Source organism: Vanellus vanellus, assembly GCF_965231255.1.
Source record: "Vanellus vanellus genome assembly, chromosome: 3".
In the NCBI taxonomy this organism is placed as follows: Eukaryota; Metazoa; Chordata; class Aves; order Charadriiformes; family Charadriidae; genus Vanellus; species Vanellus vanellus.
This window is the reverse complement of record NC_138907.1, coordinates 25,878,187-25,899,805: the sequence shown is the minus strand read 5'-3', so window position 1 is coordinate 25,899,805 and position 21,619 is coordinate 25,878,187. Positions and strand designations below refer to the sequence as shown.

The following is a 21,619-nucleotide window of genomic DNA, read 5'->3' as shown; positions in this document are numbered from 1 at the left end:
AACGTTGCTCCCTACAAATCCTGAGCATGAGGTGCTGGCACGAGGGTCCCCTGGACCCTTTCTGAGGGATTAAATTCTGGAGGAAGAAGAGATTTTCCTCCACCTCTAAAATCTGGGTGATGGGCAGTGGTTTACTTCTGCTGCTGAGCTTCGAAACTCGCATTCCTTAGGAGGCTGCCTATCCTCCAGGATTAAGAGAAAGGGTCTGGAGCATTCAGTGCCCAAGATGGTGGGCGAGTGGAAGGCATGCATTTTGCTCCAGTTGGGCTTACTGGTGTGGCAGGTCGCAGGGCCGGTGTGTTCAGAACTGAAAAAGTTGCAAGACACGGGGCTGGAGGAGGGTAACCTGCAAGCAGCTACAGAACCGCCGCAGCGGGGCCGGATGGCGGGTGGAAGCCTGCGCACACGGTACCCAGGGCAGGGGCCAGGCTGGCTGCCACTGCTCCGCCGAGTGACCTTGGGGACATCGCTTCGCTCCCAGCGCCCTCAGTTTCTCTTTTGGGTAGCTCCACAGTGGCTGAAGTTAAGTTGAGCCCCGGTAGTAACAAACTCGGCGTCAGAGGCAGCTATTTATCTATTTACTAGCGTTTGCACGGTTCGGCTTCACCTCTACGTGTATCCCGGTGTCCTTTAAAAGAAAAGAAAAAAAAAAAAAAAAGAAAGAATTCAAGCGAGTCATTCACCCGCCAAATTTAGCCTATCTCCCCCTGCGTCCAGACACACTTCTGCACCCTTGTTCCGCAGCCCCTGCGGCACTTACAGCTACAACGGGAGGCTGAACATGTCACCCCGGCAAGAACAAGCGGGGAGAGGGCCCTCCGCCGCCGGGGCCGGGCCGGGCCGGCCGTGCGCGCCTCTCCGCGCCCGCGCACCGCAGCGCGGGCCGCCGCCGGGGCCGCTCGCCCTCCGCCCCTGCCCCGTCGCTGCTCGGCGGCGGCGGCCCCGAAGGTGTCACGTTAAAACACCCGGCGGCGAAGCCGTCCCGGCGGGGAGAGGCTCCCGCGGGCCGGGAGGGCGCGACGGGCACCGCGCACCGCTCCGGGGCCGCCCGGCGCTCGGGCTGGGGGACGAAAGCGGCAGCAGCGGAGCGCACCGGGACGCGTCCCCGTTGCAGCGGGGAATTTGCGGTCAGGCAGGGCGCTGAGGGGGCCAGCGCCGGCCTCGGGACGGGCCTTGGAGCCAGGCACGGCGCGGCACGGCTTGCGAGGGCGCCGGGCAGTGCGGGGCTGCCCGGCACGGCGGGCAGCGGGGCTCTCCCACCGCCGGGGGGGCCGGGGAGGGCAGCGGTAAAAAAGCAGGACCCTCGCCCCGCACCGCGGCGGGCCGGGGCTACCGGCGTCTCCCGCCCTGCGCGCCCCGACGGGCCGGGCGCTGCCTCCCGGGGGAGGCCCGAAAGGCTTCGCCGCCCGCACCGGTGCGGGGCTCTAGGGCGGGTGTTACCGGCTGCGTCTCCTCGCGGTCCGCCGGCCGGGGCAGCGGCGGGGAGGTTGGCTGAACCCGGGAGCGGCTTCCCAAGCGGCAGCTCGGGCAACCCGACCGGGCCGCTTCGGCCGGTCCCGAGCGGTTTCTCAGTGATCCGCGGCGGCTGGTTTGTCACATTACCCACCCGCCCACCCGCGTCAGCGACCCCGCTCCCCGCCGGCGGGCCGCGGGGAGAAGAGCCGCTGCGGGGAGCCCCGCGTTTCGACCTCCCCCTTCCCCCTCCGGGCAGGGCAGGACTCGGGGGAGGAGGGGGGCGGGTTTGCTGTCCGTGCCGGCTCCCAAACTTTGGCCGCCGAGCGTAGCCCTCGCAGCGCGCCCCGCCGAAGGGCTTCCGCGCCCGGCCAGCCCCGCGGGAGGCTGGGGGGGGGAATGAGCCCGCACCCACGCGTGAAGCTGGGCGCCGCGGCTCCGCTCTAGTGAGACAGATCCTCAAAGGAGAAAGCGGGGGGGGGGGGGGGAGCGGAGCGGGTCCCCGCGCCGACAGCAGCGGGGCGGGCAGGGGGCGAGGCGCGGCCCGGCCCCTCGCCGCTGGCTCGGAGCGGCGGCGCAAGTTTCGGCGGGGGCCAGCCACGCCTGCCCTCGCTCCGTCGGGGCTCTCCCTACCGCTCGGGGCTCCCTCTCCCGCCGGCCCGGCACGGACAGCCCCGAGGGGCGGGCGCGGACGGGCTCGGCGAGGCAGCGCCGTCCTTACCTGCCGCCGAGCGCCCGGCAGCGCTCCGCCGCCCTTCTGTCCCTCCGCAGGACGTTATTCCCGCTCCTCAATTTATTCCCCCGCCGCCCGCCAGCCTAAGGCTGTTTTCCTACGGGAAGCCTCGCCGCTCCGCCGGGCGACCCTCCGCGGCAGGCGGGGCGGGGGTGAGGGCTCTCCCGGCCCCACGCCACGGACACCCGCGTTCACGGCGGGACAAAGCGCGCCCGGCAGGTTTGGGTCCGGATTGCAGCCCGGACCTGCTGGGAAGATCCTCTTTTGGGTCTCCCCCCCCCCCCAAAAAAAAAAAAAAAAAGCCCAAATCTTTCCCGGCGGGAGCGGGCTGTGCTGCGCTGGGGACGAGTTTAAGTTGAGCGAAACTCGGGGCGCGCTGTTCCGCGGGTTCCACGCGGCGCGACCTGATGCTCGTTTTCGTCTTTATTTTCTGCCTCGCCCGTGGAAAGCGACCCGCGCGGCCCACGCTTACGGCCCCGCGCTGCGCGGGCGTGGGGCGACGGGGGGGGGGGGGGGAGGGTGGGCGGCCGCGCACCCGCTTCTCTTAAAAAGTTTGCGACCTGCGTGGGGGTCAGCGCCCGCGAGCGGCGTTTCGCTTCACCGCCCCGATGCTTAACGGGTGAAAGAGGCGCACCCCGGGGGGAAGCAGCCCCCCCGCCCCAACCCGGCACTCCTCTGCGGAATCCTTCCCGCGTGGAAAACTTTCCCACGTGGAAAACTGTCCTGCGTGGGGCACCGCAGCGCATCCCCCGCGGGGATGACTTTCCTAAAGTTTCTACACATATACACATATACACACACACACACACACACACACACACACACACACACACACACACACACACACACACACACACACACACACACACACACACGGCGGCTTTTGTCACCCGTGCGCGGCGGAGGATTGGGGGGGGGGGGGGCCGCCCCGTCGGCGCTCCCGCCCCGTGTCCGTCCGTCCGTCCCCCACGCAGGTGCGCGGCCGCCGCCACCTTCCCGCGGGGGCGGGGCGGCTCCTCCTCCTCCCTCCCCCCCCACCCCCCACTTCCAACTCTCCCCTCTCCTCTCTCCCCGCTCCTGCCAAGTTCTCCCCGTTCCCCCCCGTCCGTCCCAAGGAGCCTCCCGATTGGGCGCCGGGCCGGGCCCACGTCACTCCCGAGCGTGACGTCTAGTCTTCCTGTTTCCTTCAGCTGTGTCTTAAAGTAAATCTTGTGGCGGTGCGGAGCGCTCGCTCGGCTCGGCCAGTCCAGCCCAGCCCAGCCCAGCCCAGCCCTGCCCCGCTCCGCGCTGCGCTGCGCTCCGCTCCGCGCTCCGCGCCGCTCCTCCGCCCCTCAGCTCCGCGCCCGCGGCCCCGCGCCCGCTGCCCGCCCTCGCCCCAGATTATCATATTCATCAGCGGCGGCGGCGGCGGCGGCGGCGGGGCTCAGCCGGCTTGCGCGCGCGCGTGTGTCCGCCTGCGCCCGTGCCCGCCCGCCCGCGTGCGCGCGAGTGTGCGGGGCGCGTGCGGTGTGTGTGTGTGTGTGTGTGTGCATGTGCGTGTGCGTGTGCGTGTCCGCCCGCCGCCTCGCTGTCCACCGGCAAAAAAAAAAAAAAAACCCCAAAACACAGCCGAGGCTCAGTTTCGTCGCCTTTGCACGGAGTAAGTACCCGCTCCCGCTCCGCGCCCCCTCCGTCCCTCACGGCTTTTGGGGGTTTTGTTTTCGGCCTTTTCGTGTCTTTTATTTGTGGTTTTTGTTATTATTATTGTTGTTATTTATATTTTTATATATATATATATATTAATTCGCACTTGCTTGGGCTGCTTTAAATGGTCCGGGGCGGGGAAATGAAATCCCCGGCAAAACGCTCATCCACCGTTATCAAACCTGTGCTTCTTTTTCCAGGGGGGGCAAAATTGCAATGAGTTTATTAGCTGAGTAGTTGTAATTCCCCGCTAGCTAAAGCGGTAAGGATCGGTAAGCGCCGAGCCCGATGGAGCGCTCCCCGTAGCCTGCCCAGGGCTGAAGAGTAAGTGACCTGCTCGTTGTTAGGTGATCCTCCCCCCCACCCCCACCCCCCCCTTCCCCTTCGCTCTCTCGCTGCCACCTTTTGTGGACCCGGTCTTTATTTTATTCCCTGGGTTGGAGGGCACTTTTGCGGGGACGGAAAACGCACTCGCTATTTCGCTTCTTTTTTGTTGTTCCCAGCTTCCTCCTCTCCCCCCCCCTGTCCCCGCCGAAGTTCCCCATCCCCTGCTTTAAACTCCTGCTCCGGTCCTCTGAGCCTCCTCTTTGTCTTGTTTATTATAGCTGCCTTTCTTTTTGTCTCTTCCAATTTGCTTGTCATTTGCATGTCGCTAGTTCTCCTTTTTAACCCAAACCGGGAAGGGCAGGGACTTTTTATTCTTGTTCTTCTTATCCTCGCAATTACTTTTTTTTTGTTTTTTTTTCCCGAGGGTGGGACGAGCCGCGAATTGTGGAAATGTATAGAAAATGGGATTTGAGTTGGTAGGTAGCGAGCACATGAGAAGAGATCAAATGCAAGTCGCGGGATAAGAGCCTTGATCTGGGAAAAGATTAGGATTATTGGTACTTTCTGTTTGTTTGGTTGTTGTTTGTTTTTTCTTGGGGGGGGGCGGATTTATTTTTTTTCTTAGCCTTTGATAGAGATCTTTCTTCGCTTTTTTCATTTTCTGTTTATCGGCTGAGTGATCCGCGGTACTTTGCCATGTGTTTAAACGGAGTTAAAGCGCAGGAGGGGACGGTGCCGGTGGGCGGGGGGGCTGCGCGCAGGGGGCGCGCAGGGCTGTGTTTGGGGTGAGCGGCCCGGGATGGGGAGGGGGGATGGAGGGGCGGGGGGGGGGGACGACACGGACGACAACACACACCGAAAATACGGGGTCCGACGGCAGCGGGCGGCACGACGGGCAGCCGGGGCACTGCTCCGCGGGGGCGGAGCGGGGCCGCCCTGAGGTCCGCGCGTCTCTGCGGAGGAGAAGGCGGGGGGGGGGGGGAGGGGGAGGGGGGAGTTGCGCGTATCCCCCGCGGTCGCCGAGCGGCGGGGCGGCGGCTGGCCGGGCAGAGGCGCCGGGGGCGCGGGCAGGTGCGCGCCGCTGCGCGTATGGGCGGGCGACGGCGGAGTGGGGCGCGGGGGGGGTCTCGGCCGCCGCCGCCTCCCGGTGCGGTCGGGACGGCTGGCGGGGTCAGCCCCGGGAAGCAAGTCGGTAACTGGGTGTCTGCGGGCGGTCTGTGCCCCCGAAAGGCGCGTCCGAGGTGGGATGGAGCTCTCGGAGGGGTCAGTGTCACCTACGTGTGCCCCGTCTGCGGAAAGAATGGATACGGAGGATATTAACTAAATATCTTTGACAAAGTAGGAGAAGTCAGTCAGGGCTGGCGGGGGAAACGGCTGCAGGCGAGAGGTGCCCTTGAATGTCGGGCAAAAGTTGCCAGGGAGAGGATTTGGAAACCCGCTAGGTTCCCACAGGTCCCAAGCGCTGACTGGGAACACCGTGGTGTTTCTGGCAGCACGGCGAGTGTCACCCCAAAACCCTCATCCAGGTCTGGGGACGGGCAGGGGACACGTGGAAGCGCATCCGCGCATCCGTGGCCGTTGCTCAGTGGCGGAAAGGTCCAGTGCTGTCTAATGCAGGGTACAGAAACACGGCTGTGTCACCACGAGGTGTAAAAGCTCAGATTATTTGTCACTTCCATCATCTGTAGAGGTTTGGCAGCACGAAGGATGAATTACACGGAGGCAGTTTCCTTACCCGTAGATTTGCATGTGGCACATACCCTTTACGTCTTCTTCTCGCAGTTTTTCTGCAAGTTGCCATCAATCATGTAAAGTTTACGACCGCTGCAGCTCAGTTTGCATTTATTTTATCTGCTTTTTGTCCAGAGTTTACCTTTAACAGCAATATCACATACTGTGAAATGTTTATTAATACTCAAGGGTAGACAGAGTATCAACATTTCATGAGTTGAACTGTGATAAAAAGTACAATGTATATACTTTTTGCTAACAGCTCCCTATTAAATTATTCCATAAAGTATCTCACATTCACTGAATGGCACTGTCAGTATATACGGTTAACTTTCCTGCCAGCTGAACTCCAAGGCCTCTCAGTTTATATGACTTGTCTTTTTTATGATCGGTTGATAAATTAAGATAGTTGTAAGAATGGACACATTTTGAAATTGGAGTTTAATTTGATTCAGGGCGGAATTGTAAATACTGCAATTTGCAGTCTCTAAATCGTGATTTATTCTGTCTCAAAGTGCAGCCTAACTGCTAGATTAACTAATTCAAGAATTGTGATTTAACGACACTGTGTAGCGTGGAAAAAAATGTCTTGGAAAACTTGGGCTGAGTTCGTAGTAGGAATCTTGTGAACGTTTCAGTATTGTCTCTGCGCAGAGACCATGTGAGTTATTTTCTTCACGACCAGTGAAATAACAAGGACCAAACTGGCATGAGAGGAGGAAAATGTTTTCAATTTTCTACCTTGAGCAGATTGATTTCTTTTTCTCATTCAAAGAATCTGTTTCCTCAAGCAATGCCGAGCACGGATACGTGATGGAGGGCCTTGCATCTCCCCAAAATAAAGGCCTGAACTAACAAGGTGCCGAATCCCTCCTGTTAGTGAGCTCTGTCAATTGCCCCTGTAGTCAATGCGTATTGAGGATGTTTGGCATTCACGGGAATTGCTGAATGCCCGGCTGGATTGGGCCCTGGGTATCACCAGGTTCGTAGAACCAGGCTGGCTTTTTTCTTTAAGGCTGAAGAGCAGGTAGCCTAATTTTGAAGTAAGTCAGGCTCTAATTTTTACTTCTTATGGAGAAATCCTAATAAAGTAGTTGTTGCTGCACATTTATTTGCTCATCATTTCTGCCTTGTTTCAAATTCTTTGAATACGTGTCTCAGCTAAAGGAGTTGGGTAACCCCTTCTCCCAGGAAAACTTGTGTCAGAGCTGTACGAAAAGGTAGTACTTTCTCATTAGTGGCCGACGTGATTTTAACGCTGAACAGATCTGTGGTGAATAGATGTCATCTGTTCTTCAGATTTTAGCTGTGGTTTTGTGCGTGAAATGCTGTTGACTGGAATAATTTTCACCCTGCGCTTCCTGGCTGGTTCTGGCAAAGCCATACCCCGTGTAGAGCTTTAGAGTGAAAGATCTAAATATTTCTATTAGCAGAAGCGTGTTAAATTTCTCGTGTGGTATTGGCATAATGGGCTGACATGAAGCAGGCAGACGCTGGCCCAAAGGAAGTAGTCGGCTTGTGAAAAGATAGGAACAATTTCAGCTCTCTAAACTGATATCTCCTTGAATTCCTCCTTGAATATTCGTCAAGTTTAGCACTTTGCTGCTGTGTATTTAATGACTGTTTAGGTCCTTCAGAGTGGCTGGGGAGGGTGAGTTTGAATTTACATCTCCTTTGCATCTCATAGGTGTATGAATTAATCTGGGAGAAAATGATCCGCATCTTTGTAGATCGAGATGAGTTAACAAAATTGATTACCGAAATTGATTGCAGAAATTGATTTATTTGCAGCGAGTGCGGTTAAATACCTGACATCATATTCCTCTCTAAACACCCTTCTACCCAAAGGTTTGGTAACAGTAATTCTTGGATACCTGGAAATTAATCTGTTTCCAGTTAAAATCTCAATGCATATCAAATGGATATGAAATAAACCCATGTCTGTAGCTGCTGTGCTCTTAAGAGGTTATTCATAGCTACATTTTAATCCTATCTCCTTAAACAAAAGTTTTGCAAATAAATTTGTAAATAAAATACTGCAAGCTATGTTTATGGATGGACTTATAAAGTGCTGAGGCCCCTGGTATGATTTTTAATTACATGGGCATGGAAAATGTTTGGTTTCTGAGAAAGCCGCATCGTGCGAGTTGAGGCTCGAGATGTGGAGGGTAAATTTAACATAAACTACACTTGGCATGCAAGGACTATCAAAAGTGACGTGTAAAGCAAATTTAACCTTCACAAATTTAAAACTCTGTAGCTCAGAAAGAAATGATGCTTCTGAAGATTTCTACATAGATCTTGACAACCTGAGCTATCTTTCTGGCTACATATTTCTGGATAGCTGTACAGAGACATTAGATGTATGAAATATAGTTTTGAGACAATGTGCAGCCAAAGTACTGGTACTACGTAAAGGGCACAAACTTCCTAATTTATTTTTTTTTTCCCCCACAAGAGTTCCTTATTCGTCCCGTTCTAATCTAATCAGTCTCGAAGTCTGCCTGTCGTGGCTGGGATTTTGCATCCCGCTGTACGTGCCATTCCGCTTCCCTTGAGGTGTGAATTGGTTTTGGTCCTCTGAGACCAAAATATTAGCTGGCTGTTCGATAACCGTTCTGTTTTGTCAGGCTAAAGTAGAACTATTTCTCATATTTAAGCCGAAAGGCACGTAAGCCTTAAAGCTGGCAGTCTGTAGGCTCGGGATAACACCAGGGCAAATGGAGACGTTGCTTAATACCCAGGTTAAGTGGGTACGATAACTCCGATGCTTTCAGCTTCCAGCGAGGGAAGGAGGGGGCATCGCTCCGGAGCACCTCCTGCCGCATGTTTGCGGTGGCAGGAATGGGCAGGCGAGCAGCTGCTGGTATGGGGGCTCAGGGAAAGGAAAATGGACACTGGGGAGGAAGGATGCGTGGCAATGACCTTCCAACCTGGCGCAGGACAGCCTGTTTCCTGAGCTGCTGACTCAAGGGTACAGCAAGCCCTCCCCATGCATGTCCTTGGTTGGGATTGGGCAAGAGAGAGGGAAACAGTGGTCAGGCACCTCAATTTTGCTGGGAAACGTGCAAAACTTGAAACCTGACATGAGTTTTTTGATGCGAGTCTGGGAACTTATTGCTGGATCTCAATCAAGCGTAGCTTGACTACAGAAAAGGAAGGAAAATCGTGAAGGTTTTCGGTGTTGGTGGTTTGGGTTGGGCTTTATTTCCTGTTGGCAAGTATTATCTTTACGCAGAATGCCTTTAGAATATCTTATGTGCAGTAAGCAAGGGCTCTTTCGGCTATCTTGCAATTAGTTTATATCGCTTTCAAATGAACACCACTAGACAGAAAGGTCAACCTTGACCCTGGTTTATTCTGTGCCAGTATCGCCTGCTTAAAATCTCCGGCGGTGGTCACCCCTCTTCACCCCCTGAGGACTTTGGCCGTTTATTTACAAAAACAACCCTTCTGAAATCCCAACTCTGCTCAGATTTTTTTAGGGGGAGACCTAGTTGTTTGAGCCTGTTTCTGCCCCCTGAAAAACTGCTTTTGCATTAATGGAGAGAAAGCAGGAGACAGTCGTTTACCCCACGTACTGCCCAGCAGGGCCTGATCCGACCACTGGCACGTAACGGGATTTTGGTATCCCTGGACTCCAGGGGAGTGGGATGTGTGCAGGGTGGATGCTACCCAGTGTGCAGGTGGTAGAATTTGGCCCCTGGAACAGAACGCCTTGTTATTTTATTATTATCGTGAGGTCTCCAAACTTCACTTGCTTAATGTGCTTCTTGATAAGGAATGATCTCTGAAGGCAGCGTCCTGATAACACTCTAAGGCTCTGGATTTCCCATCTGAATTCATTACTTTTTTTTTTTTTTTTTTTCTTTTTATCACTCTTTGCTTTCCTGTGTGCAAGGAGCCAGTAATGTAAACAAACATCACGTCCCTTGCATAACTGTCTCTGACACCAAAGCTCTGAAAATTCTTTTAGTACACCCAGAATACGTGGGCAAAGGCTGCAGAATAAACATAATGTCTCTAAGTATTACAAGCTTTTTTTTTTTTTCATCCTGGTTGCAAACTAAGCATTGACTACTGTCTTGATTTTACAGATTATTTCATGCTGAAATTATGCCTATTTGCATGGATAGTCATTCTTTAAAACTAGCCACAGATGCAGTCCTAGGGAGCACGTAGATGTTTTTACAGGTGAACCGAAAGAGATGGGAGCAATTCCAAAAAGTCTGCATGCTGCCTTTGGCAATATACCCTGTTATTGTGAAGATTGTGCTCTGTTAAGCAAATGTAAAGTTTAATATTAGATAAGCCTCGCATGAAAAATATTTTAATTTTCTCAGTGTTAAATTTTAAGAAACAGGAAAGAGCGTCTAGTGCTTTATGTGCAATGTGAGTTTAGCATCACTAGTTAATAAGTCACAAATTATGTCAAGAGCCTTTTACAAAATGCAAGGAAGTGTGTTATCTTTTTATGCTGTGTTCCTGGGAAACAATGAGAGTTCATATAAAGAGAAGGTATCTTCCTTTCTCACGCAGCTGATTGATGTTATTTCTTTCATCTTTCCATATTTTTTCTCATCTTTTCTGCATGTCACAGGAAATAAGATTCTGTGTATTCAAAATATTACATGTAAGAAGGGCTTCGCTGGGCATTCGAGATACTGTTCTTGGAGATTTTTCTAAAGCAGAGAGATGTGACACTGAACATGCCTCGTTTCTGCTATGCGAAAAATTTAACGTCATGTATTTTAGTGTACGAAATACAGAATCTTCAGCCTTTGGTAGCGGGGCTTGCTTGGAGAATATAAGTTAAGAAAAGGGAAGGAATGTACGGGGAATTCAAAACAGTGTCGTGGCTAGTCACGGGTACATCCGAGGCTGTCTTAACGAAGTACATTTTGGCCTTTATTTGATCACATCTCTGTAAATATTATAATCCCGACCATAAAATATTTTAATGCATTTTTGCTTTGCTGAATAAATGTTTCCCTAATGATTTAAGAGAGGGTTGTTTTTTTTTTTTTCCCAGTGTAAGCCTAAATGCATCTATGATTTCTTTGCCTTTCATATACACATATACTATCCTACCTACAATTAAGTGAAAGTTGTTGTTTTGACCTTCGAATGTTTATTTACCAGTTTTATCTCTCTTTAAAAAGCAAAACTACAATTATGGTTTTTACATCGCAATTGAATTTTTTTAATCCAAATTTTATACAATTTCTTGTTTTAACAATAAATCTTAAATAAGGAGTACTTTCATCTTCTTTTGTAACATGTATCTCAATGCCCTAAATTTAATCAATTGGTTGTCAGAGGCTGTGTTCTTCTAATCTACTCTTTCTTCTGAAGATAAACAGTATCATTTTAGGCATTTGTGCAAGAGAATCATATTACTGGTGCTTAAGCAGTTTTTGCTTTTTTAAATCTTAATCCATCTTAAACCAGTGGAGCAGAAATATTTAAAAATGTTTCATTTCAAGCAGAGTGCATAATAAATTGCAATAATTGTAATGTGCCATAAATCCCAGAGCCTATGCATTTTGCATTTTATTCAGGATTGAGGTCAGGAAATTTGGAGAAATTTAAAGAAAATGATTCATCAGTCCTTTTGTTCTGTTGGCCAGGGTCCCAGGATTCTTGAGCTGAGCCCAGCTGACAAGCTTTTGAAGATGGCACAATAACAGTCCAGTGATGCCTGACCATGACAGCACAGCCCTCTTAAGCAGGCAAACCAAGAGAAGAAGAGTTGACATTGGAGTGAAAAGGACGGTAGGGACAGCATCTGCATTTTTTGCAAAGGCAAGAGCAACGTTTTTTAGTGCCATGAATCCCCAAGGTTCAGAGCAGGATGTCGAGTATTCAGTGGTGCAGCATGCAGATGGGGAAAAGTCAAATGTACTCCGCAAGCTGCTGAAGAGGGCGAACTCATATGAAGATGCCATGATGCCTTTTCCAGGAGCAACCATAATTTCCCAGCTGTTGAAAAATAACATGAACAAAAATGGTGGCACGGAGCCCAGTTTCCAAGCCAGCGGTCTCTCTAGTACAGGCTCAGAAGTACATCAGGAGGATGTATGCAGCAACTCTTCAAGAGACAGCCCCCAAGAGTGTCTTTCCCCTTTTGGCAGGCCGACTATGAGCCAGTTTGATGTGGATCGGTTATGCGACGAGCACCTGAGAGCTAAACGCGCCCGGGTTGAGAATATAATTCGGGGTATGAGCCATTCCCCCAGCGTGGCATTAAGGGGCAATGAAAACGAAAGAGAAATAGCTCCGCAGTCTGTGAGTCCCCGAGAAAGTTATAGAGAAAACAAACGCAAGCAAAAGCTGCCGCAACAGCAGCAGCAGAGTTTCCAGCAGCTGGTTTCGGCGAGGAAAGAGCAGAAGCGAGAGGAGCGCAGACAGCTGAAGCAGCAGCTGGAGGACATGCAGAAGCAGCTGCGCCAGCTGCAGGAGAAGTTCTACCAGATCTATGACAGTACTGACTCCGAAAATGATGAAGATGGCAACCTGTCTGAAGACAGCATGCGCTCCGAAACCATGGACGCCAGGGGCGGCGACTCCGTCGGCAGGTCGGACAACGAGATGTGCGAGCTGGACCCGGGGCAGTTCATCGACCGGGCACGGGCCCTCATCCGGGAGCAGGAGATTGTGGAGAACAAGCCAAAACGAGAAGGTCCCAAGGAGAAGGAGCAAGGGCCGAACGCCTTCCACCCCGAAGGCAAACATTTGGCCGAGACGCTGAAGCAGGAGCTCAACACCGCCATGTCGCAAGTTGTGGACACGGTGGTCAAGGTTTTCTCGTCCAAGCCCTCCCGCCAGCTTCCTCAGGTCTTCCCGCCTCTCCAGATCCCGCAGGCGAGGTTCGCCGTCAACGGGGAGAACCACAACTTCCACACGGCCAACCAGCGCCTGCAGTGCTTCGGGGACGTCATCATTCCCAACCCCCTTGACACCTTCGGCAGCGTCCCCATGCCCGGTGCCACCGACCAAACCGAAGCGCTGCCCCTTGTCGTCCGCAAAAACTCCTCCGACCAATCCGCCTCGGCCCCGCCAGCTGGCGGCCATCACGCCTCCCTGCACCAGTCCCCGCTCTCGGCCACTGCTGGCTTCTCCACCTCCTCTTTCCGTCACCCCTTCCCACTGCCCCTCATGGCCTACCCCTTCCAGAGCCCCCTGGGTGCCCCGTCGGCCTCCTTCCCGGGGAAAGAGCGCGCCTCCCCCGAATCCCTCGACCTGACCCGGGAGACCACCAGCCTGAGGACCAAGATGTCGTCGCACCATATGAACCACCACCCCTGCTCGCCAGCCCACCCCCCCAGTGCCGCCGAGGGCCTCTCCTTGTCCCTCATAAAGTCCGAGTGCGGCGACCTGCAAGACATGTCTGAAATCTCACCCTACTCGGGAAGCGCAATATCCTTTTTTGAAAGACGAGTGATAACACAGCGGTGGCTGGAGGGAGAGGACGAGGGGCCATGCCCACATCCCGGGGCTTCCCCTGGGGGCTGCAGGAGCGGGGCAGTTGTGGGGGAGCAGGTGGGGGGCTTGGGGAGGCCAAATACAACGCCAGGCGTTGGCTGATGGCGCTCCTTCAGCAACAGCGTTCACATAAATTAGCCACCCCTCTCCCCAAGCCTTTTAGACCATCCCGTGGGGTCAGAAACTGAGCCAAGCCCACGACCCAGGTGCCGGTGGGTTTCCCAGGGCCGGCAGGTCCTTCCCCAGGCAGGGAGGTGATGGAGGGGACGTCGCCCTCGGCCAAAACCCTTTCAAGCCACGGCTGCCTCCTTTCCCTCCCCTGCCAGGCCAATGCATGACCTGCGTTAATGGTGTCATGGCCGGGGCTCACAGAGAGCCACGGTCTGGTCATGGTGAGCCTTCAGCTCTCGAGCCCGTAAGGGAGACGAAGCACAAAAGACACAGGTACTGATATATTCAGGCTGCATCAAGTTCTTTCTCCCACCCAGAGGTCTGTTCCTCAGCCCTTGTGCAGCTGCCTGCTATGCATGATTAACCTCTGTTCAGCCATACACAGAAATCTTTTGTCCTAACATACACAAAGCAAATTATTTTGGAAAGCTAGAGCGAACAATTAAATATAAAACTTCAGCTGTATTAAATTTACAGGACACTTCCCCTGCTTAAAAAAAAGATGATAATAAAATCTCTTTTTTAGCTCAATAGCAGGCTTTAGTTAGGGGAAAAAATACATCTCTGCCTCTATTTAGGCATATCCAGACATAGTCATGCTCTTTCTTTTTTTCCTGGAAACTAGTACTAGATATTTTTTTTTGTTTTTAGCAATAACACCTCCCACTCTTTGCATCTTTTCCCCTAATGTGCTTTTTGGTCAAAAGATTTTTCTTCCTAGTACAGTTGTATTAAAAGTGAATAAAATACTGTGTCTGCCCAATGCTAAAATTGAGGACTTTGAATGAAGGGCAGATCAACATTTTATCCAGGCTCCAAGAGCCCAGCAGAAGGCAACAGCACAAGCACAGAGCCTTAGATGCAGCTAATTTCGTTCCTGAGCTGATGAAAGTAATTCCGATTGAATAACTCTGCCCCTCCCTGAGTAATAGCAGTGATGCTGAGGAACTTGTCCTCTTTCCAGGAGTATCACATGAAGGCGGATGCATGAGGCTGTGCACCATCACCGGGTATCTTCTAGGCGATTAATAACTCTGGTGGGTTTAGATAAATTTAATCACATTTCGTGTAGACGTGTTAAATCCTCAGGAGGGTGCTGGCAGGGCTTGAGACCCGCTGGTTGCCTGGACTTCCCATTCCTCCCATGGCAGTGGGCACCAGGTGCTGCAGGTCCAAGAGCCTATCGCCACCAGCCTTTGATGTAACTTAGGTCAAGTCTGAGTCAAGAATTGCTGCTGTCTGACCTCTATGAATAGTCCCATTTCGATAGGGGGAAGGGTTCCCACTTTGAAAGCACCTTCCTTAGCTGTTGGTGTTTTAAAAGAGCCAGCTGGTAGTGGACATGACGTTTGAGGGACCTCTTTGCCAAAAGAGGATCTCTCAGCTGCCTCGGTAGCAGGGAAATCTTCAGCTCGCCATGTATGTTGTATGGGAAAACAGAGGAGTCGGTCTAACACCAGCATCACTCGCAGTTATTGCCCGTTACTTATGGAGATCCAAAATGAAAATCTTTCTTGCATATTGAAATGCAAGCTGCGATGCTCAGAAAGCAGTCCCGAGGTCAACAGGAGCGGCAGCTGAGGGCAAGACTCAGGCCAGAGCAATTAAGTAATTTCTACCAAACAGTACAGTGGCATACTAATTGTTCTTGTATGAAAGTAGTTCTCCTGTCCTGGGAGAGGAGTGATCAGAGCTGAAAAATGCCAAGGGTGTGAACTAGGAGTAGTTGTCAGGCTGCACGTGATCCTCTCCGCCCGTGGAGCATCTCTCCCTCACCCCTGCCGTTTCTCCCCCTTTCTCCTGCTCGTTCTCACCGGCGGTCAGTCGCTAACGGAGCTTGTTGCTTCTGCCAAAACAGGGGCGGCGAGAGTCTCCCGCCGCTCCGAGGCTTAGCCAGGGGAAACGCCAGGTGCAGGAGTGATTCCCTTCCTCCTCCCTTGCTCCGTGTCTTCCTCTGCCATTGTGAAAGCTCTCCGGCTTGCCCACTCAGACGCTATTGCAGGCTGCAGTTTGATCTGCATTTAGATACAGACCTGTTGGGACAAACGGATTTATTAAATAGTGCTTCTACAGAACGTGTACCCTGGTATATGGCTCCGCTGTGGAGATGGATGGTTGTTTTTTTTCTAGCAGCCACTCGTTTGTCCAGGTAGCTTACAGTTTCCAGGGCAAGGCGCAGTACGGATGTTGGTTTGTTTGTGGTCGATTCTGTTGTGGCGCTTTTATTTTGCATGGTTGAATGTGCACATATAGGGAATATAATTCTTGAGAGAAGCAGATCTTTCTTCCCTGCAGAAAGCAACATCTGTTTTCCTGGACAATACAGCCAGGATGAGAACATAAGACTAGCAGATACAGCCAAGTTCAGGTTTTAGTAGTAAGCTAAAACACTGAACTAGCCTGTTTTTTGGGGTTTTGTTTTGTTTTGTTTTTTTTTTTTTTTTAACCAGCGGCTGTAAAATGTATCTGCTCGTTCTTTGCTGAATTGCAGAAGGAAATGGTTAACGTTTGCGTATGTTGCTAAACAAGATAAGATGCACCTGCAGCATGAATTCCCATCTTGGTCATGAATACAGCCTGTATCTTTGCAAACTAATCTGTTTAATCAAATATTAAGTTTTATTCAAATTCCAAAAGAAACAGACAGCGAATTGTTTTCCCGCATGCTCTTTCTTTGTCATGCATCCTCTTTGCATCTCAAGAAAAATAGCCTTGTTCAGTCCCAAAGCATTTGCATAGATCAAAATTGAAGCACAGCAGTAGTTTGTGTGCTGCGAAGACATCTGTAAAGGTGAAGAAGTTTAGCGTGCTCTCCCTGGCAGGAAGGCTTTAAAACATTAGTGAAACTTTCTACAATTTTATTTCTTTTAAACAGAATTCCAATCCAACTGGAATGAGTTTCACAGTCCCAATATGTGAAAGCTATAATTAGTGAATTACAACATTTTGAAATGAGGAGTTATTACATCTGACTAGAATTAAACTAATTAAACTTAAAAAAAGAGTGAGCGATTTTACAGCAAGCTGGATAACTCCGTGCTGTTGATAGAACCTGGGCGATGAACAAACACTTTCCAGCCAGCCCGTTCTTTGGAGGGTCTTGAAGATGCTCTGAGATACAGCTATTTGGAGCTTTGCTGATTTAAAGCACCTGAGGTGTAACTTCAGGAGCAGCTTGGCTTTGCCAGTGCAGATTTTTTACCTGATACGGCCTATTCTTACCTCTTTTCCTTCAGCTTAATACATGTGTGGGCTAGCAAAGCCTGTTGGGGCGTTTGTGGGAGCTCAGGCTGAGAGTAATGGGAGTGGAAGATCATCTCCACTGAAAAATGTTTTTGCAAAAGAGGAGCATTACCTGGGAGGATTGAAGTGCAAATGAGTCAAATGCTGCGCAATGCCACCCCTGTTCTTTCCCAGTTAAAACGCACAAGAGTGTGTATGTGTTTCATTCCCAGTCTTTCACTTGCTATTTCTTAGCGTTTTGCCTTTTTGCTGCTGCTGCTGCGTTAGGTGAGGCTCCGTTGTGCTGTGTAAACGCACAACGCCGAGACTCTCAGGTTGTTTGAACACCGCTTTAGGTTCAGCTGCAGTACACTGTTCCTCTGATCTTTTATGTTCCTGAGCAGATGTCTTTCATTAATTTATGGATTTATCATCTTTTCTTTCTCTCCTTTTTTTTTTCCTTCCTTTTTTTTTTTTTTTTTTTACACCTGGCAGCTGGCTCAAGTTTCAGCAGTTATTGTCTATTTTGCATTACCCATAGAATTGAATGTCATCTGTCTTCACAAAGCTATAGCTAAGAGAATTGAGGCAAGCCACACGAGCTGCTGGGACAGAGCTTGTTTGCGTTCCATTCGGCACCCCTCCTCCCTTTACCTCCTTAATATTTATTTGTGCTCGTTTTCTTTCCTGGCCTTGAATGGGGCTTAGCTCGTGTTCGGTACAGCTGTATGTTTACTGAATCTATTTCATCATGAGTCATTGTGCGTGTGTAAGTATCCTGGAAACAGCTAGTGCTTTCTTGGAAGAACAGTTGCTTTTCAGCCCAGGCACTTAAAAAGGAAATTAAGCAATTGGTCAGTTCAGTTTTTTTCTGAAATAGCAATGGGTTATCTAATTCTTAGCTCTTAAGTCTGTCATTGACTATTTTTTGCTAGATTATTACAGATCATATCTTTTATCACAGTAAAGCGTTAACCTTAGGATCAAGATATACAGATTTGTTGCACATTCAATATCGCTTTAAGGCTGCCAAGTGCTTAAGAACAAGTATAATTTTAATAAAAAATGGATTTCTGGGAATTTGAGTCTCAGAACATCTTTTAATACATGTTTCATTCAATATCAATATCCTCTGGCATTAGAGCGCAAAATATTTAAAAATCCTAAATGCAGAAGGAATCCAAATGCTCAGACAACTGTCTAATATGCTTAAATCCAGCAAATATGAGAGCTTTTTCTGAAAGTTTAAGTCGGTCTTTGAGCTTGCATTGAAAGAGAATGTCCGCCAAACCCGATATTAACATGTTGTCAGCGTCAGAGGAATTGCAAATTAAGGAGACTTAGGGGTTTTTTTTTGTCTTTTACTTATTGGAGTACCCCTTTGGACCCTCACTTTCCTGAAAGGATCGCATAACAAAATGGATTTCTGGCGCAGAAGTTTTGATTTGTCTAAAACTCTTATCACTAAGCAATAGGTGACAGCTTGCTACTATTATTTCACTTACGTATTTTGACAGATGGCACTGCAGAGTGTAATGCTCTTTTAGACTTCTCTATCAGTCTAATGGAGGTAACTGGAGGTTCTTTCAACTCTTCTCTTGGCACAAGAAGTATGTCAGTCATAAATTATCTTCTTTGTAATCATTAAGCATCTAACACAAAATGCAAGTTCAGCTGAGCCGTTTTCCATGTACTTCCAGATAATAAGAGGTTTTTAAACTAATATTATCAATGACTTTTTTTTTAAAATGCTACATTTTTCCAATCTAAAAAGGAACCTTGTAACTGAAATAAAGGGGGAGGGTTTCAGTAGATCTCACAAATTAAAGAAAAAGGAATTCTGCTGAAAAAAAAAGCCTAGCTAATCATCAGTAGCCTGCTGGTCAAAATTAGTCTGGGGTTCCCATCTCGAGGCCTGGAATGAGATGTTCTGTGCCGACGTGCGCCCGGCCGTAAGGTGGAAGGGGCACCTTGGCTGCAGCGCATCTGTCAGCTTGGTTGACCCTCCCCCCACCGTAAGGTGTGAACCGAGTGAAATTTTCAACAATTGTGTTTAGGAGAAACAGTCCTTAGAGAAGCTTCTGGGAAGAACCCTTAATTGACCTTGTGGGGGCCACATTGATTTTCTCCACGTGCATCTTCATTTCTGATAAATTATAAAGCCATTAATTTGCTGAGGAAATGGCAGGGCCAGCCTGCGGCACAGATGTGACCAGAGCCGTCCTAGCACGCCGTACACAAAAGAGAGCCAAGAAGCTGGGAGAAAAATCAGCAAGCCGAGATTGTTATGGTTAGCTTCACATTCCCTTGGGAACTCTTTTCGTTGCTTCTGTTTACAGATCTAAAAGGTAATGATGTTTCCAGGATAAATAGGCTGCCTTATAGGGTAAGTGGCCATTTATTGATCTGCTAGCCCACATTTATCGATTGGTTAGCCCCAAATACGGCTTCGTTCTCCGAGGAGTTAACTGTGTAAATCAGGAGGTGACAAGTTTGTGGCGGGGACGTTGAGCGGCAGAGGGGCTCTGCCTCATACAGACCCCGCTTTGATTTGCCAGGCAGCCACTGGAGCAAAGCCACGGCAGGATTAGAGAGAGTTACTCAAGATGTTAAAATTTATCGACGCGAATGAAACAGGTGAAACGTACTGCCCGTATCAAACATTGCTCAAAATGATGAAGCGCCTCCGGTTGTCTCACGCGCATTAGCTTTATTTCGTGCAAGTGGCACAACACTGAGAGCAAAAGAAACTTTAGCTGGAATCGCAAAGGAGAGGGAGAAAAAGCTCCCGATAAGTTTTCTGCAGCACATGCTTCGTGCATTTGTTTCCTTAGCAACAAGTGACCATACATATGGTACGCGAGCCGTAAACTTGCAAGATTCCCGAGACCCAGCACCAAAACTGATAGGAAATAGAGGGTTTAAGTGACGTGGCCTCGCATCCCTCGTTTAGCTATTTTACGGAAAATTACAGCGCAGCAATTTAGACGTTAATATTTTCTCCCGTAGTCTGGGGAACTGTAGAGTATTGAAGGGGGCACTTTGCTAGCTCCGTACCTTCAGAAACAGCTTGCTCAAGAACAGCGTTTTCCTTTACTAATTCAATCCTACATGCAGGAAGGCTTGTCACCGAATCACTTGAAAAAGGCCAAGCTCATGTTCTTTTACACCCGGTACCCAAGTTCCAATATGCTGAAAACCTACTTCTCAGACGTAAAGGTAAGAAAATCTCTTTCCCCTCCCCTTCTCCTTACTGCATGCTGTATTTGCTCATTGGTATCGTGGTGTCCTATTAGAGATTAATAGTGTTTCTGCGTGCACAAAGGTTACAGCTGACGTTATTCACTTGGTCTTCCTGTTGAGGTGTACCCTGCTTGTGCCTAGATGGGGAAAGGGGGTGACTTTAAATTAAAAATAAAAAAAATCACTGACATTTTAGAGCAAAGTAAGAATAGTTATTGCAGTAAATGAAACAGTTTTCAGTATGCGTAGCCGATTTAAAAAAGGAGATTTCACTGGTGGTAGAAATGTACTTCCAAGAACATTTTGGAGCAGTTCTGAAGTGCTCCCTTATTGTTTCATTTCGGTTGGTTTCCTCATATTTGTGCTTACATAAGCAGAGTGTAGAATCCCTTTCTTTCTGTCAAAAAGAAACAGTACATTGAAATTCTCCATGCAGAAGCTGCTTAAAAACAAAAGTGATGATTGTCTCTTATTTACAACTTAATTTGTTGTTGATGCAGAGTACACTGAGCATAAGGAGGATGAATAAAGTGACAGATTCAGGCCACATTATTCAAATGAGGATATGAAAGCTGTCGACATACAGCTGCATCCTCCCTCATTCTACAGAATATTAGGACCTCCTGATTTTTTTTCTAAAAGTAATTGTTCCTTCACATCAACTTGATTTTGTGTTAATCATCTAAGTTTTTTTAAAAAAAAACATAGATTGGGTTTTAATGATTATAATGGCATACATGGTGTCATTATCTAAGTAACTTTATAAACATAACATTAGCTTAAATTAGTTTGTTACATTCTCCCCCTCCCGACCAAATTACAGAAATCCTTCTTTTAATCACTTTTGGGTTATGGGTTTTTTTGGTCTTAGCGGAAGATTATCCCGCAGGTTTGTGAACTTGGCCCAGTTTCTGCCAATCAGTTCTCTTCGGTCAAGTTTCTTGGCAGTTTTTCCCTTTATTTTTTTCCATTTAACGTTGCGTGCACTTGCACGTCTCCGTACACTCGTGCCCCTCACAGCCGTGCCCTTGGAGGTTCCTCTCATTCAATGCCATGCGCTGAGCGGATGGTGACAACATTTATAAAAAGTGGTGGGGGGGAAGCAACGCAGGCACTTCCTAGGCTAAATGGCCAGTCCAGAATCATTAAACACATAAAAAAAGCCGTGCCTGGCGCAGCGGGCCAAGTGGAGGGTTTGCTCTCAGAGTGGATCCACCTGGAATGGGAGAATCTGAGGGAGCGTTTCAGGTGCCGCTGCTCCGACGAGCCGCCGCAGCCAGCTGTGGGGCTGGCGTCCGTGCTGGGCAGGGTCCTGCTCCCGTGCTGCCCTGCGCCCTTGCCCCTACGTGTTCCCACGGCCAGGTACACCGAGGTGGGGATGGTTTTTCTCCCTGGCATCGCCACTTTTTTCCCGCTTTTTCAGAAGATGCACACTTGGCGTGTTTGCACGCACACGCTGACTTTGTCTTCTGGGGTATTACGAAGTTGTGTAATATTCAGAAATTTGCTTCTGTGCCACCGTACATCCATACAGCACCAGGAGAAACCCAAAAGTGCTTTACAAGCCACCTG

General features: G+C 49.8%; 1 protein-coding gene across 1 annotated transcript in view; it reads left to right on the top strand.

Annotated features, from left to right (window-relative positions):
- Window positions 1-3,644: 3,644 nt before the first annotated feature.
- Window positions 3,645-21,619, top strand: part of PROX1 (prospero homeobox 1) — a gene marked incomplete at its 3' end in the record, with an annotated part of 44,483 nt that continues 26,508 nt past the window's right edge. The window contains exons 1-3 of the mRNA XM_082481577.1: window positions 3,645-3,824; window positions 11,557-13,366; window positions 19,922-20,023. Coding sequence (XP_082337703.1) covers window positions 11,624-13,366; window positions 19,922-20,023 — 1,845 coding nt within the window. The 5' untranslated portion in view covers window positions 3,645-3,824; window positions 11,557-11,623. The remainder of the gene's footprint in view (window positions 3,825-11,556; window positions 13,367-19,921; window positions 20,024-21,619) is intronic.